An 18,656-nucleotide genomic window follows, 5' to 3' on the forward strand; every position below is an offset into this window, starting at 1 on the left:
CTTTTTATATAACATTTAAATTATATTTTAGCTGCCTACTGCTGCATAGCTGCCCGCGCTTTTCAATTGCTGCCTGCTGTAGTGTGTATTTATGTATAATATTTGAGGTTATGTCGCAATTTTAGCATGAAAAATTATAATTTGCGTCCCAAGCGCTGCAAATAATCGCTATAAAAAGAAAAAAATACTTTTTACACTGCAAAAAATCACTATAAAAAGAAAAAAAAAATATATTTTTTCACCAGGAGCTACCTATTGCATTCGCGTTCAAGTTAATACTCTAGTTACATAATATATGTGTAATATTCATTTTTAAGCGTATGCGCGCAAACACATAGTTGTTTTAAGCTCACATTTTATAGCAAATTTTTTCTTATAAAATTATAGCAACTCACGCAGCGCTTTAAAGCAAACATATTTTGCAACCAAATCGTCGACGCAGCCTCGTATATGTTATGTGTGTACGTGTGTGTGCGAGTAATGTGTCGCTTGGCTACTTTTTAAACAATAATTTGACAAACTAATAGCAAAACAGTCAGTTATTTAAATGTGTATGGTGTGTTTAGTTTAGCATTACAATAAATCTATAAATATATATATTTATACACATATATAGAGCATATGTTTGCATATGTATGTATTATTATTTCAGTAACGGCTATTTTAACATTTAAAGTTTTCATTTGTGTGTTTTTGTTTTTTGCTATAATCAAAAATCTAAGACTCTCATTCACATACCATATTTTGTTTTGTTTTTGTTTTTTCTTCACTTCTCGACAATTTAACTCGTTTAGGCAATAATTTAAATTTTCATAAAGCATTTTCTTTCATTTAATTAAATTATTTTTAATTAATTATATACTAAACTATGGTAAGTGTGCAAAGTAAATTAAATTATAATTATAATTATTATTTATACAACAGCGACAATTTGTAATCGTTATTGATTTTTTATCAAATCTGGCTAATTACGCTTACTGCTCACTTGTTTCCAAACATTGTTGCACGTTTTTTGCATTTTTACATTTTTGTTTCTTTTTTTCTATTTTGTAACTTAAAGGCTAGCCATTAAAAATAATAGTGAGAGTGATTGAAAACACAACAAAAATGCTATAATTTTGATGAATTCTTGATTTTTAGTTTTTTTTGCATACGCGTGGAACAATAATGATAATGATTTAACGCTGAATGAAGGCAAATGTTGCGTGCAGTTTTGCAAAAATTTGGAGCATCTAAACGTAAAAACTCCACTTTATTTGTTATAAATACAAAATTCTTACTTAGTTCACTAAATGTAGCTGCGTTGTTTAAGGAAATTACTGTTGCACGCTTGCAACGCTTACAAGTGCGTCTGCGCATGCGTGCGTTTGTGTTGATAGTTCTTCATTTAATTTATTTATGACTCGCGTCTCCTTCATTCTCTACGCACCAACTAACGCAATATGTGTGCTTTGCAAATTTTGTGTGTTTTTTGTTATTTTTGTTTTTGTATTTCGTTTCGCATTGCTTACTATTAGAACCTTGCAACACACGTACAAGTGGTTTGCAGTAGTTTAATAACGCGCGCGCTTTTGCTTTTGCTATAATTACTTTGCTTTTCTTTTGGTTTACTAAAAAAAATTTCGATTTACGTCTTTTGCTGCTCGTTTGTTGGTTTTTCTTCTTCTTCTTATTTATATTCATAATTTCGCAGCAATTTTGCGCACTAATTAATAATTATTTTATTTGTTTTTATTTTTGTTTTTGTGTTTTTTTAAGTATATTAAAGTAATAGCTTTGTTTTAGCAATAGCAACGGCGGCAATAGCTTATTTAACGGTATTTTCCCCATATCGTTGGTTCGTTCACAGCAAGGCCGCCAACACCAACCGCAGTTGCTGCTAATTAAGGCGTTTTGAGTAGTAGTATATCTTTTTTTCGTGTTCGACTCGTCGTTTTGATTCGTTGATAGAAATAATTGCGACCGAAGGTCTTTTGTAATTTATACGATTTACCCGCTAGGAACTTGGTTAGCTCGTTTACGTAGCCTCTGGCTATGTCCTCTGTTAGGTGTATGGATATCACCTCGATTTGTACCCGATCGAAAGGTAGCGTTTGTAGGATCTGCAAAGTAGTACAGAAATAGGGTTAGAATGGAGAAGTCAAATTAAAAATTTTAAAAATTATATATGGATCTTAATTTTATAAAAACTAATAATAAGTATTTTACAAATTATATTCTAATTACTATTAATAAAACTGAATAGAAGACTCAACGGAGTGTTCAATGAAAAAAAAATTTAAAACAAAATCAAATAATTTTATGCATACCTCCAATTCATGCCCATGAACGCCCAAACTCAGCAGATCATATGTCACACGATTGCACGCTAACATTAGCGAATATAATGGAAAGCATTTGACGCGCGAATTGAACCACGACGTTTCCTCATCCAGCAGACTATTGATGCGCACCTCCGACTCTTCGTTGTGTATGGTAACCTAAAGGCAAAGCGAACAAAAAAAATTTAACAAAATATTAATTTGGAAATAACTACAACTATTCATACAACACTCACCTCTTTGGGATACGGATTGGGCGATATGCATGCGTGCACCACCTGCAGACCCGGCCGTTGCGCATTCTGTTTGCGCAATGTAAAGAAACGACGCGGTTCCGGTTCCACCACCAAGCCCGCCCAATTCAATGTTGCCGCCAGCCATGGTGCAGTCATGAGGTGACCCATCGCACCGGGCAGCGATTGTATGAAGGCGCCATTCTCTTTGCCACCCACCAGATCGGCGACGTAATGCGCCATTTCGGCCGTGAGGCCCTCATAGTGATTACTGAAATTGAAATGCGTCGTTATAGCGCCGCTGGCGGCACCAGTTAATCGCGCCACACCAGCTGCTGCAGTCGCTGCTGCTGCGGCCGCCGCTGCCGCTACCGCCGGTGACGCAGTGGCATCATCGATGGGCGCATTCTTCACGAAGTGCATGGGGTATTTGCGCATATGGATTTCGCGCAGGAATGCTATTAGTGTGGGATCATCTTGTGCTACGCCGAAGAATTCATAATCGCGCGACATATTCAGTCGAAATTGTTTATGACGAATCTCTGTAAATAAATTGTGGAATTAAAAGAATTTTAGTGAATTTTTTCCTAGTACATTTTTGTATATTTATATACATGTAAATAATGTTTGTTGCACTATTTTTAAAATCCTGAAATCAATAAGTTTTTCTCGGAAAAATTGTTTGTAATTGAAATATTTTTCAATTTAATTTTAAATTTTACAATTATGAGGAATTTAGTTAATACAGCGCCGGAAGTGATAGAAAAAAAAGATAAATTAAAATAAATACAAAACGACTAAAGGTTCAGTATACTGTACTACCCGTATCTTATCATCCGATATCGACATTACCTCAAGGGATATGTTCGAATTCGTACTTGTGTTCTGACCGCGTGTAGCAGCGTGAGTGGCCACGAACTTTAGAAGAATTGCAAAAAACCAATATCGATCAGATGTTTAGATTCTTATTTATAGAAGGCATATTGGGCATAAGAAAGCTGTCGAGGCAACGAGTGCCGTGTTTGCTCACTCCCGCTATCGAGAGATCACAAGCAGTGTTTAGCTGTTACCCATTAGAGATCAGGGAAGAGTTGAAATAGTGGACTTAACCTGGCGGACCTGTCCCGAAGAAGATTAAGACTGTCCTAACGGCTGGAAAGGTGATGGCCAGCTTTCTATGGGATTTAAGAGTTGTGATCTATATTGACTACTGTCATTAACACATGATATTTATTTTTATAGTTATTTTTTTCAAATAATCATAAGTGGATGGTTCAAGTTCAAAATCTGTAAAATTCATACATGCCTTTTGAAGGTTAGGTCTATAATATGAAAATAATGCTTCAGCTTGTCTTACCAAGGGCATACGTAGATAATTTATAAGGAGTATCTACCCTTCGACTTTCATCGAGAAATAATATATCACAACAACACAACCTTTTTAAATCTACTTTTGTTATTTTTTTTTATTTGAAAGGAAGTCCAATCAATGTACTATTTATACAGAAATTAAAGCAATTTTTCCATTGCAATATGTTTAGGCTGAACAGTTGGTATCTTTTTAAAGAAACCGCCTTTAGCCAAATTCTTCCTATAACACCGATACTACGATTTTAACGGGTTTTCGCCTTTCAAACGCCAATTGTTTAGTGCCTCAGTCTCGGCGACTTCTTTTGCAGTGATTATTCTCTTGAGTTTTAAGAAGAGGAAAATCAGGAGCAACAATTTAATCCCTCAACTCGAATCCCAGTTCAAGCAATTTGCGATCGTATTCATTAACTTGTGTACCAATCTTACATAAAGCTTTCGCATATCGAAATACAGTGGCGGAAAATGGAATCCGGACAAGTAGCCAGGTAGCAGTTATGGCGACAATGCATCATGTAAGAGTAAGATTTTTTTTCTGTGTTTATATAAATTGAAGAAGCATGCGCTGTTTCGATAATTATAGATCTGTTTTCTTTGGGACATACAGTTTAGAAAGTGAAAAAAATATATAAAACATGTCAAACCTAAACAAAATTACTACTGTGGATAAGAGCAAGATTTTAACGTTGCGAAAAGAAAATCTTAGCATACGAAAGATCAGTGAAAGAGGTGGATTCAGGAAGTCTGCCGTTTTAGATTTTTTGAAAAAATTTCAAAACAGTAGGTCTTTGAGTGGAAACCCAGGCTCTTGAGTAGCAAGGAAAACATCTTAAATGGAGAATCGGCAAATAGAAAGCACCGCTGAAGACATGAGAATGGAGATCTCTATGGTATTGGAACCGAAATCACTGCTAGAACTGTACGTAACAGGCTCCGGGATGCTTTTGACTGACGGTTAAGCAGGGAGGCATCCAGTGGTCATCGTGCCAAAAGTGTAGATATACATTTTTTTTTATGCCTGCAGTTTACACAAATTATTCGCAAAATGGAATTTCAACTTTAGTTCAGCGATGCGTTCAACGCTTCCTTTTCACATACCTACAATACTTAAAGTATATTTCAATCTTACTTTTTGGGCAACGGAGAAATTCTCACACATGTCTAATAAAGGTTGGGTCTAACTACGAAATATGTATAACGAATGAACTTTTTAAACTGTGTGGTATAAGGGTAGATTACGGAGGTTAGAGTTCACTGGCTTCTGTAAGTATTAGGTGAACTTAAACGGTCCTAGGTGGTACAATATTGGCGCAGTTTTGTTGCAAAGACCCAGAAGGACAACTGCTTTCCACTAACTGAAGAAAATCTAATCAGATATTAAAGGTTTAACTACCAACATAAATCGAAGATCATCGTCCTTTTAAATTTTGAAAAACGTAAAAATAGAAATTCAATTAAATTATATGTATTTAATAACACGATTTGTCCACCCATTTCATTTCAAAACTATTAGAGCTTAATTACCCCACAATTACTTTGAGCAAAACATAAAAAGTAAAAGCGTGTCCTTGCAAAAATTACCTAATCAACATAAAGATATGAAATCATTAGATTATATAAGGCTAATAAAGCAACACAGCCGCCCTCAATTCGTTGTTAGAACAACAACAAAAACAACAATAAATATTTATAATAGAAGAAGAAAACAACAACAAAGCATTAATAATTGCGAAATGCTTAGTGCAAATTTATATACTCGCACGATCCAGTCCAATGGTTTATTTGACTTTCACATGCTATGCCCAAATGGCACAACAAAACGCCGACACCGAAACTATTGCAGCCGGCAAAAGGAAAAAATAAAGCAAAAAAAAAGTAACACAAAAATGCAAATAAATGCGAAAAATATGTTAAAAAGTAAAATAACTGGCGCACATTTGAATAAATTACAAGCTGTCAAAGTTGAAGGTGAAAGCGGCACGCCCCCGCACGGCACTAGCTGCGGCGCTGAGGTAACCGATTCGCAACATATTATGCCACCGTCTGCGAGCGAAGCGTTTGTTGGCGCGTCGAGGTGGTAATAAACACGAACGAAAGGATAATAAAGGCGAAAGGATACGTGCCACATACGCAAACATATGTACATGTGCGTATGTGTTGGGTATAAAGGAAGTGTGTTCGGAAATGGGCAAAAGGTGTTAGTTGCTTGGTAATTTGAAAATGCCCGCAGCAGTTTTCACACCCATTTAGCCAGCGCTACCACTACAAAGTAGTGACCGTTAGAGTTGCAAAAAACAATGTGTGTGTGGCACGTACCGTGTTGTACTCTTTTCGGACATTGTTTGCTTTTAATTTTCTATGTAATTTTCTAACATTTTCAATTTCTGTTTACTCACTCGACAAACCGCCCACTTTTGGCCAACCAACTACTATTTACGACAGCACTTTGGTCTAACGATTTTAAAGTTGTTCTATAATATTATAAAGTTTACTTTCAACACTTGCAATAAAGTAGGTGTAGAATGAAAAGGTTTATAGTGTACTATGGTAATAATTTATTTTATGACAAGGTTAGGTGGCAAGTGCAGAAATGGAAAAAAATTGAAAAGAGAAGAGAAGTGAAAAGTTTAGTCACTATTAATAAAATATATTTACCACTCATGAAAAAAAACTAGACAGAGGCTTAAACAAATTATGTGCCCGCTTTTAATCCAGTGCTAAAAAGTCATTAAAAAAGATTTATCGTAAAATATGAGTCTTTAGAGAAACAAACTATGTTCTTTAAGTAAAATATTCTTTTACAAGAAATCCATAAATTCGAGTTTCTAAGCCGAGCTAAATATAAAATGGGTTTAAGCATAAAATGGAAAATTAGGGTTGCCACCTTTTTGGATTTTCGAAATTGGAAACTGTCTTCTCCCAGTAATGAGAAAAAATCCATAAATGTGTGTATCGAAAAAATACTATAGAACTGAGTTTAAGCGTGAAATAGAATATTAGGGTTGCCACCTTTTTAAATTTCAAGGTAAAAAAAACATAATCCAAAAACATTTAAAAGAAACTATAGCATTTTGACTTTAAGAATGAAATTGAAAATTAGGGTTGCCACCATTTTTCTATTTCAAAATAATTTAAAAATTAAAAATATGTAACGAGAATGAAAGGCGGGGTAAACAATTGTTAAATTAATTATTGAGTGCTGCGGTTACTACTAAATGACAGTATGACGTTGCCACCTAATTAGAAACTACATAACAATATTGAAATTTGCGATTCTGCTTGTAGTGATAAAACGATATTCAAAGACTTGAATTTGAATATAATGTGGTATTTGGTTGAAGTAATTATCAAATATATAATATATATGTACAGTTGTGGTCAAAACATTTGCAACCCAATTCAAATATTTCTTTCCACCATTTTTTTTTTGTTGCAAGTAGTTTTTGTGTTCTTTGTTTTTCTCTTTTTCCGAGCAGGTAGGACTTTAAAACAAAAATAAAAGGAAGAGAAGCTAAAACCAACGTTAAAGTCGACATCAGTCTCTACTCTAGTCTGCGTAGTTAAAGATATACAAAAAAACCATTTATGTTATAGAAAAGCGAGGTTGGGATTTGCTCGATCACACGTAAACTGGAGTAAGCAGAATTCGGACTCAAATTTATGGTCAGATGAATCGAACCTCCGAGGCTCAGAAAGCAAAGCTTATGTTTGGCGTCCGCGAGGTGAAAAATGTAACCCAAGGTACACAACTGCCACAGTAAAAAATGGATGGGGTAATACAATATTATGGTGTGAAGGTGCTTCTCCGGTAATGTTATTGGTCCAATTCATCGTAAAACTGACATGATGACAGCTGTATATTATAGGGACATTTTAACTAATGTTATGCTGCCGTTTGCCGATTGGGAAATGCTACTTATATGGACTATCCAATACGATAATGACCCCAAACACACGTCTAGGCTCCTAAAATCGTGGTTAAAAGAAAATCATATACAGTACTATGGTGTGACCGGCACAGTCTCCTAATCTCAACCCGATTGAGAATATGTGGATGATGGTTAAACTCAAAAAAGGCAATGAAATATTCCGAAATGGTGATGAACATTTTCCTAGATTGGAAAGTGGATGGAAAGCGAAAGCTTTTTCCTAAAATTATTGAATCAAATATTTGTTGAAATTCTGAATCTAAAAACACAAACATCTTTAGACCTTTAAAACCCAAATAATATGCCTACAAAAAAAATTAAACATGTTAAATAAATAAAAATTACAACATACATAAACAATAAATTAGAAGAAAAAGTACATCCAAATAGAAAACAAAGTACATTAGAAATATAAAAAAATAATACAAACATTAAAATTAATCCAACTGAAAAAAGCAAAAAAAAAACAAAAAACAAAGTTCGCATAAAAAGAAACCAAAAGTCAATTGCGCCCTTCGTTTCTAATAGTAAATTGTTGATCTTCAAGCCTTACCGCTAACTTGAATAGTGTAAAGTCACAGAAAGTTAAAAATAAATTAAATTTAATAGCGCTTAATATTTTGGAGAAATTTGTAAGGGCGCTGTAGTTGTAATTAATGTTACTTGTTTTATTACAACAAAGAAAAGTATGAATCTAATTGTTTGTATTTCTTTTACTAAATGTTGCACTTTTTACACTGAAACAAATAATACATTAAGTGAATTTGAAGAATATCGCTGTAGAAAGTGGGAATAAAATGAAAAAGTGATAAATACATAAGTGAAAATCACCGTTTTGCATGTATAGTATTTCTTGGAAGAAGGGAAGATATTAGAACCAGAAGTAATATTTATCTTGAAATTAATTTTTCTATTTAGATTCACTTAAGAGAGTAGAGTTCCATACTCTCTTAACGTCCAAAAAAATATATTTTAAAGTAAAAATATACATTCTATAGATTTCTTAACACATTACTCGAAGCTGCAAATCGAGCGATGATGACATTATACCTATAGCTTCACAATAATATTAAAAGTATATTATACTCGTATATCAAACTGCGTATGATTTTGCTCTTTTTATTGAAACTTTTTTTGAAATAATTTACAGCTATCTTTTCGATAGAAAAATTTTTGCGAACAATTGATATAAAGGGAGAAGCATTCGTACTTTACTAAACCGTTTAAGTGGATTAAGAATCACTGTCACCTGTAGAGGCTCACTTGAAGAAGGTGATCCCAAAAATTGGCGCAGTAATCACCATTTTGTGTACATAGGTCAATATATACATTTTTTTTAGCTCAAATATAAGTCTCAAAAAGAAATTCGATTCCTTTTTCCTAACTCACAGAATAACTCATTATACTTAGACCTTTTTTGAGTACTCTAAACAGGCACCTTAAGATTTTTTTTGATTATTCTTATTGAATTGTTTCTTGAGAGGTCGATAACATTTCTAAATATTTACAAGCTGTTTACCTCAGCAAAAACTTTTCGAAGTATAATGTTTACTACAAAAAACTATCATTAAATACTACTAACTTTTCAATAACAAGCGTTCTACTTATCTTAACGGGATTTAACCGAGCAAATAATTGTCTGAAAGTTAAAAATCAACAACAAAAGCTTATGTAAAATAATTAACTGAACACAAACAGTCTTTAAATACCGAAAGCATGGCAATTGTGGTCAATAAACCACAATAAATGCCAAAGTATCACATAACAAATCAAAACTATCGATTTGCGCTATAAATTCCATAAATAGTGGGACTAAGCTGCGTATCATTTAAAAATAGCAATAAAATCGTGGAAGCAACTATAAATTACAGCAAAGGAGATTTGGTAAACAACAACGCGCGCAAATCATCTCGAATTTCAACTTCAAACTGATGGTCCACACCAAAGTAGTACCAAATTTGAACATAGCATGGACGGACATTAGCAACAAATGACGAACCAACAATCGAGCTTACGGCTAACACATGCAAGCATTTGTAGGAGTGTATGTTTTTGTAGCGCATTATGAGTTTCGAACACAGATCGATTTACCACATTTAATGCCGATCTAAGTATAGCTAATGGATTATTCGATTTTATGACACTGTAACATGATTATAATGTGTTATTTTGGGTATGAACAACAGTTGAATATAATATTTTGCCGGCAACATCAATGGAGGCAGAAATAGAAAGGATTGGAGCTCGCTGGGGAGTGTGTGTGGTGCTCAAGAGGTAAAAAGAAACTTTATGTGCGATTGTGCGTGTTTAGTTAGTAGTGTGGGTGCCGAGAAAACTATGTAGTCATGTGCGTGTGTGTGTGTGTATGCGTCAAATTATGGCACGTGTATAGAATACTAAATAGCAAAAATTTATGACTTAGTTACATTCATTTTCATTTGTATATGCAAATGGGGAAAGAGGAAGCTTTTTGTTTTAGTAGCGTTGGGGGAAGTTACAGAAGTTTATGGGAGAGTTTTATAACCAAGGTTGCTTGTTCAAAATAATGGCAGAAACTTATTAAAAAAAATGTATTAATATATTACTACTAAATTGTATGTATGCTGTAAACTTCAAAAATTATGTAAAAAAAATAAAAAAAAACAAATTTTTATTAAAAAAAAATTATTTAATTAAAAGAAAAAACCATTTTACTAAAAACAAAAAATTTTTTTTAATATTTTACAAAAACTAATATTTTAGAAAAATAAATTTTAATAAAAAAAATTTTAATGAAAATAAATTTTATAAAAAAAAAAATAATATAAAAAAAAAAATAATATAAAAAAAAGTTAATGGAAAAAATATATTTCAAAAAAATATTTTATTTAAAAAAAAAACATTTAAAAAAAATATTTTATTGAAAAAAAAAATATTTTATTAAAAAAAATGTCGATAAAAAACTTTTATTTAAATTTTTTAAATTATTTTTACAGTTTATCTACATTTTAGTTCCATAATTGGAATCTCAGTCAAATCTGAGATTATAAACTTTTCATACGTTTTGGAGACGAACAAACTCGGTTAAACCTCACGCTGAAATTTCAAACGCCACTCTAATGAGTTGAAAATTCTTTAGCCTAACAATGACTTTTTTTTTGCAGATATGGTTTCATGACTCGACCTAATCTCCATATAGAGTATTGCATTTGTTGTAACGGTTCTAAAATATTTTGATACCGTCGAAACTTGTTCCAGCTAGTCCCACTAATTTCAATGAACACTTTTTCGAATTAGTCACATTTTGGTGCCCAACCTGTGCCTAAGTTGGGTAAAAAAAGAGTCTGGCTAAAAGCAATTAGTCGCTGGAGTCATTTGGGTCACTTTAGAAACCAATAACTTGAAGATGATTGAATTATATGTGATGAAACTTTTCACGATTCTAGTCAAGATTTAGCATTTTGAGGCAAGGAGAGATATTTTTGAATTCAAGCCAACGGCTACTCAACCCGTGTACAAATAAAAACTTAAAACAAACTGCGTTAGGTGACCAAAGTTCGAACCCATCCGAATTCAAGGCATTACGAGCGTAGTTTTTCCGAATTTCTACTTTTTTTTAAATTCAATTTCTACACGAAAATTGATAACTTTTATAGCTAGACTTTATGACCACACTGAGCTGTCGTTGTTCCATGTGTGCGTGTGGCGCGCCGCCGCCTGCCTACGATCCAACTGTTAGCGCACTTTATTATTTAAAAATATTTCAACGCTTTGCTAATTTTTCTTGTGCCGTTACGCCCTTTCAATTATGTGCTTCCATAAGCCCTGAGCCAACAAAAAAGGCGATATTTCATTTAAGCCAATTTTTTTCAACATAAATATATACATATGTAAATATATGCTTAACTTTATGCAAAACGGTCGGTCATCAGTCGCTAATTGCAGTTAAATGTTTCGCCAGGTCATATGCAAAGCCAAAAAAAAAAACAGAAAAAATTTTGAGACAGCAGAAAAGCAATTAAAAAGCTGGGGGTTGTTGCGATCCACAAACATAATGGTGATAGCAGAGCAGCCAAGCAAGTCGTTTGCTTTCAACTCACTGTCTTAAGTTGAATAATAGTCAGCAAGTAATAAGGTATTTAAAAAACTGCTTAATGGCAGCTTAAACCTTTAAAGCTTTGCAGGGGTTGCAATTAAATTTACCCTGAAAAGTTCACAAAAAAAAAACAAAAATTAAATAAAATAAAAAGAAAAATTGTTGAAGAGGGAAACAACAGCGATGAATAAGTAATTTTGGAGTGTGAGTAAAAATAAGCCGAGCACAAAAATGAGGTACAAAAACGAAATATAACAATATGTCACAGTCAAATATTGTTCATATTCAATTATTCATGAAACGACGAAAACTTTTTGAACCAACGTACATATGTATATCGATGTGTTCTTTCTGGTAGAATAAGGACATTAACGAGAAAGGGTCCGTAGTAGAAAATGGCTGCTTCATTTGCTGCTTTTTATTGTTTGGCTTTTTTGTTGCAACGAGTGCCGCACTCCAGCAACGGCGCGTGCAGTTAAACGAAAACAATAGTGTGGCTGGAGTTCAAATATAAACTCAATACTTGAAAAATACTATAATCAATCGATTAGTACTCTCTGCTACACCTATGTACCTGAATTTCTGGTTCATAACAACATAATAGTTATGTAAATAATATTTTCGTATTGATTTTGTGCGTATTTAGGCACTAACGGTACTAGCACTCAAACAAAAATGCACCCTTAACCTCTCTATTGTTCACATTGCTTTGATTTCTAATGATTACCGTTGAATAATGGGTCGATCTATTGTACGTTTTTACCATTCTTTCTAGCTTTTTTTAGACTATGATTTCTTGTTTTTGTGTTTATGAATAGCATTATAATGCTTTTTTTGGGAAAATCCCTAGCAATTTGCTTTTGTCACTTCAAATAGGTTAGACTAATTAATTTGAAACACAAATATGCGATAAGAACGAAAAAGTCAAAGGAATGTTTGCGCGCCTTCTTCGGTACCAGCTGAGTATTTTGCGGCACTGCAAAAGGTGGTCTACTTTTATCTAAAGCTGGTAATATTAGCAAAGATATACATATGAAGGGAAAGTTTACCGACTTAAAAGGTAAATTTTATCAGCTACTCTGTAGATATTAGGTGGAGTCATGTAAATATTTAATGGAATGCGAAAAGAAGTTAATCTTAAAGCAAGGAAATTAAGGGGTAACATGGGTTCATGGGTTTCAAAAAAATTAATTTTTTTATTGCCTCATTAAGTTCTATAACACCTTTAGAATATTGTCCAAAATTTTCAAGTTCGAGTAATAGTTTCGGATATACAACCTTGAGTACTTGTGCGCTCGAGGCTAGCTAGGCTAAGTGCGCCGATCTTAATGACATTTGAAATGTATTGACGAAGCGGTTGAACCCGTCATAGAACGAAAGTACTTTACCCAACGAACAGTGGCGTGTCAAAACTATTACATCTAAGCGAGCGTCTCGTGCCAGAAATGTCACTTGCAATCTGATTATAATCAATAATTATTGATGAAGCCTCTAATATATTGACGAAGCGGCTTGATCCCGGCATATAACTGCTAAGAAGTTTAAAGACCAAACCCATTCTTAACGGACAGTGGCGGGTCAGAACTCTTAGATCTAAGAAAAAACAAGCCTTAATGAGGGCTAGAAACTGGAGCGTTGGAATTCCACCTCGCGCCAGAAGTGCCTCTTGCAACCTCTGAAGTAATGAATATTAATAATTTTTGCTGAACCCAGACGTTGAACAGTGGGACAAAACCATTCCTCGACCTATTTCTCGATATAATCAAATTTTTGCAAAAACTATGCGTATTTTCTTGATACATGGAATCGCAAAAAACGATATATAATTAAATTTACGAAGGGATGACAGACGGCACAAGGTGAGATGGAATGACTGAAGGACAAGCAGGATCGCCAAGATCATCTGCAAGGACCTCGAATGAAGACACTTTTACTCCGTCTCGAAAAGACTGAATGACGGCTGCTGACCTAATAAGGAATCACAACTTACTGACATCACATACGAATCGGATGCATATGCAGAAAGGGAAAAGAACTAGGCATGAGAGACACGCTGGCACACTTCCTCTGCTTCTGTCGGGTCTAGAATTCGCCTTAGAAGGACCTGCAGAATCGCTAAGATCATGTGCAAGAATCTCGAATGAAAATACTCTTACTCCGTCTTGCAAAGACTAAGGACCGATAGATCTATGTATGACGAATACTTCGGCTCGAATTTGATTGAAGCTTCAACTGACATTACTGAGGACCAGACTATATGTCGTGACAGCCGTCTTGTTTAAACTAACCTAATCTAGTCATAAATGGAACAGACCAGATAAGTACAAACCAAGGTCTAACCAAATTTAACTGGATTGAGGCGACAAGATCATTGTTCCATGTAGGAACTATGGTCCCAAATAAATAAAAATATAAGACCGAAAAGAAAAAATGTTTACTTTTTTGTTTTATCAGCGCCCACGAAAATTTCTACCAAGACCAATTAAGTGGTGATAAATGACCAGTTTCGGCCTAGTGTCTCTGTATTAAGAAAATAATACCTCAAATTCAAGGTTTATGAGCCTAAAAAATGTTTCACATATTTTTTACGGTCTTACACAAAACTTGGTCTACAAAAAGAAAATACACCCATTAAATTAATATTATAGGAAATATATTTGAACACGAGCTAGCAAATACGACTGTAATATCTATGTAAATAACAAACATTTAATATTAATGTATGCACCGCCATTATAAACGAATCTATTAATAATGTACAAAACCATAAAATAATAATCGGGCATGAATAACGAGTCGCAAACTACCAACAACCGAGTAATGGAAATATGTAAGAATACAATATTACCCGCTTATATACGAAAAAAGAAACACATAATAGCAAGAAAATAAAAATATGAGTGCAAGTTGAGTGTCACGTGCTTGGCTGCGTTTCGAGGAATAATAAAGAAACGCTTAAGATCTTTATCGGTTTCGCAAAAAGTCGCAAAAAGTGGCAAAACCGAGCGAAGAAATACAAATTGCGAAACAAAAACAAATACAAAAAAGTTTGGAAAGGCAAACGATGGAAAAGGCGATAAATTAAGGAAAGAGGAAAATTGAAAATGGCAATCAAAAATAAAATATGCGAAAATTACAAAATAAATTTAGTGTGGCTTGCAGCCAAAACGCTTTCAACGACAGAGCTTACGGTAAATTGCACAATTGCACAAAAGGGGTATGGCGCTACAACAACAAGGGGTTGCAAGCAAATACATTATGCATGCATAACTCAAAAGCGACATTTTATATGTTGCAACTACCATATTTTTGCATAATTTTAATGTATCGGAAAGCCAACACCAATATGCGGGCAAACGGCGAGTGCACGCTACCCGGATATGAGTGCTAGGCGACTTACACTTTCCACACAGACCAGAGACTTACACATATGCAACACTGTGGCATGTGTTATACAGCCGACTATATACCGCCCGTCACGAAAGTGGATCGTTTGTTGCACGCTGCGTTAATTCTATTGCTGCGCACAGTTTTCGACTTGAGCCGCTGTCAGCCAACTGCCGACAACCGGCGCAACGCCATAAAGCGGAAAATCGTGAAATCACAACGGTGATGAACGATGAAAAGGGAAAAAATAAAATAAAATAAAAACAAACCCTACATGCAAGAGCAAAATGCGCAGAGAGTTGAGTTGCGGCTTAGGATTTGTGCCGCTGGAGCCACACACCAAGCCAAGCGGCCGGGCAATGATTAAAATTAAATGCATCGAGTTTCTACCTACAATATATTTATTTATTTAAGTATGTGGAGGAAGAAGCAGAAGAAGCAAATGAAAAGAGTAATAAGTAAGCAGTAAGATTTTAATCGCTTCAAGTGCCACCATCGTGCCACTGCCGGCTGAGTGCTTGGTGGAGGGGAACATGGCTACCATGGTTGAAGTTACACGGGTGTGAGTGAGGGTTGCTGCTAAGCGTTGAGCTTAAGTATGAGTACTTGGGGTTCACGCTGCTTTTGGTGCAAAATCGAAAGAGTGAAATACAAAAACAACAAAATAGTATTAAAACAGTGCGTTAAAATGCGGAAAATCAGTAGGGTAGTTGACGAGGCATTGTTAGATCTTTAGCGGACGCATGACGCATATTGCACTTTATTGCATTGGCGGTGGAGGATGCGCGTATTCGTGTCAAAGGGCACTCAAAATCAATGCGTAATCGCGTTTATCGAAATTGATCTGATTAAGGGCGCCTGCAAGCGCCGGCTGATATGGGTCATTTAGGCAGCTATCAATCAATTAATCAATGAAGCCTGCAGCAAATATGGCAAGAGGCGGCACACCCTTGGTCGTTATTGCATTATTATAATCATGTAATGGCAATATTTGATTACATTAAGCTACAGATGTATATACATATATACATACATATGTATATATATATAAAGTGTGAAAATCCAAATTAGTTTAATGCGATTTGTTGCAGCTAATGAACGCACCCATTCTTTTAACAAATCTGTATAAAACTCATATTTATCATCATCGCCCAGCTGTTGTTCCCAGGCATGAAATGGGATATAGGCGACTCTTGGAGATTTTTGAGCAATCAAATTCATATGTATGTATTAGTATATAAATAATAATAAGCGCCATGCGCCGTTAATGAATTTGCATTGTGTGTATATTTTTGTTATTGTATGTACATATGTTGCGCTTTTTGCTATTATTTTTTACTGTCAGTCGATTTGTCATTGCGTTGGTTGTTACCGAAACGTTCAGCTGATGTTGACATAACCTCAAACGCACTTGTAGACACAATGGTTTTGAAAGCAAGCGATGGTAGTACACATTAAAAAAAAGCTAACTACTGACAATAACTTCTACAGTGTACAGGAAAGGAAAAATTTTGGCAGTAATGAGAAATTGAAAACTCCCGAAGTACTAAGGAAAACGGGTTTTGAGATATTGTTATGAGGCCTTTAATAGCTCTATATGATTTGGAATTTTTATGCAAACCCAGAGTATAGAAATGATCACTTAATATGGAAAGTACTTCCGGCTTGTTAGTTGCTAGGTTACTTTAGCATGTTCTGGGATCAACCATCATTGTAAAAGGAGACGCATTTTTTCTTTAATTTCTCTTTTCTTTTTCGACTCTCTTGAAGGAGTGCATAGTAGGATGTTTAGATCCAGAAGTGTCAATATTTCGAAGTAAGTCCTTATTACAAGCGTTCCCAATAATTAAAATTCACATAATCGAAACGGACATGGATTTTTATATGAGGAAGAGCAAGAACTATCAACAGATCAGCCATCTTTGTAAACCCAGATGAAAAAAGCTTTTAGTTGTTGCTCTCGATCCAGAAATGTCAATATTTCGAAGTAAGTCATTATCACATCCGTTCCTAAGACAGTCGAGTCTATATAACCGAAACAGACACGGATTTTTATATGACCAAAATCTTCAAAATTATTTGTAGCATGGTTTCCTACTGGTAGAAGCAGAACCAAAACCAGAGTCAAAGAAAGAAAGACCCGTCGTACTTTCCATGATTCACGATTCAACAACAAACTCACGACTTATGCTCAAACCTCGAATGAGCTCAGAGAAAATGCGAACAAAGATTCCTCCTACAAATGATGTTAAACACAATATACAAAGTGATTCGCACTAAATAATTTGACTTCGTTGAACAACCATATTTATCGACGACTACTGCTAAAACAAATGAGGGATGTTTGAGGCAAAATTTGTTGGAATCATCTCTTTTAACTATCGGACTGTATTTTAAGAAGTTAAAAGGACACATTTTCTGCTTTCAATAAACTGCGGCTGACTCCAGCGGCTTTCAACGACCGACAAAAATTGGTTTAGCAAGTTTCAACATGCGAGGAAATAGGTCGAAATAGTTCTAAGGCAGAGGTCTCAAAAGACCGCGTAAGTCATTGCCTGCAGAAGGCTGTCGGCGCGAAGGCTTCGGCGTTTGGTCACTTTGGACAAAAAGAAAGCGTGAGACCATATCACAATAGAGTTTAACGTTATTAAAGCGCAATCTGAAAGATTTTTGTCGCGCTTTGTGAACGTCGACGAAATATGAATCCTTTGGTACCTTACTATGTAATAGTTGAAACAGGGGACTTCCTGTGGCGACTGTGCTCCGAAGGATGCAAGAACTATATGTACAACCACTTAGCAACTTAGTTCGACGCTATTCAAGCCCAATCCGAAGGAGTTTCTGTCGCGCTTTGCGAACGTCGACGAAATCTGAATCCATTGGTAAACACCTGAGACTAAGTAACAGTTGAAACAGCGGACCTCCTCTGGCGAATCTGTCCGAAGTAGGCAAGGGCTACGTATTGGCCGAAAATGTAATGGTCTTTGTTTTCTGGAATTCACAAAATTTGATCTACATCGTCCGTCCACTCAAAGAAGTAGAATTGACCGAATAATTGGTCCGATTCCATGCCGTATTCGAATAACACTTCCGCCAGCAGGCGAACTGCCACCCCAACCAATGCTGGTACTCTGCTGATTTGATGTTATGCGACTTCTTATTGCTACCAAAATCGAAAATTGTGAAAATCCAGCAACTTGTAGCAATTTTTCGGCACACTGTGCCTTTCGGCCGCGTGACAAATGGGTGAAGGCACTAAAAGTGGTTTAATGAATGTGCTCTGCACACACTTTGTATATACATATGTATATATGTATATATAATTTAGTGTAGGTACAAACGG

The 18,656-nt window shown here is 34.9% G+C and overlaps 1 protein-coding gene across 1 annotated transcript in view; it reads right to left on the reverse strand.

The window, feature by feature from the left end:
• Nucleotides 1–251: 251 nt before the first annotated feature.
• LOC105228786 (protein Star) overlaps nucleotides 252–18,656 on the reverse strand; it is a 100,835-nt gene continuing 82,430 nt past the window's right edge. Inside the window, exons 3-5 of the mRNA XM_011208757.4 lie at nucleotides 2,558–3,096; nucleotides 2,310–2,480; nucleotides 252–2,102 (exon numbers count right to left, since the gene is read on the reverse strand). Of these exons, the coding sequence (XP_011207059.2) occupies nucleotides 1,884–2,102; nucleotides 2,310–2,480; nucleotides 2,558–3,096 (929 nt within the window). The 3' untranslated portion in view covers nucleotides 252–1,883. The remainder of the gene's footprint in view (nucleotides 2,103–2,309; nucleotides 2,481–2,557; nucleotides 3,097–18,656) is intronic.

The sequence above is a fragment of the Bactrocera dorsalis genome, chromosome 1, assembly GCF_023373825.1.
Source record: "Bactrocera dorsalis isolate Fly_Bdor chromosome 1, ASM2337382v1, whole genome shotgun sequence".
In the NCBI taxonomy this organism is placed as follows: domain Eukaryota; kingdom Metazoa; phylum Arthropoda; class Insecta; order Diptera; family Tephritidae; genus Bactrocera; species Bactrocera dorsalis.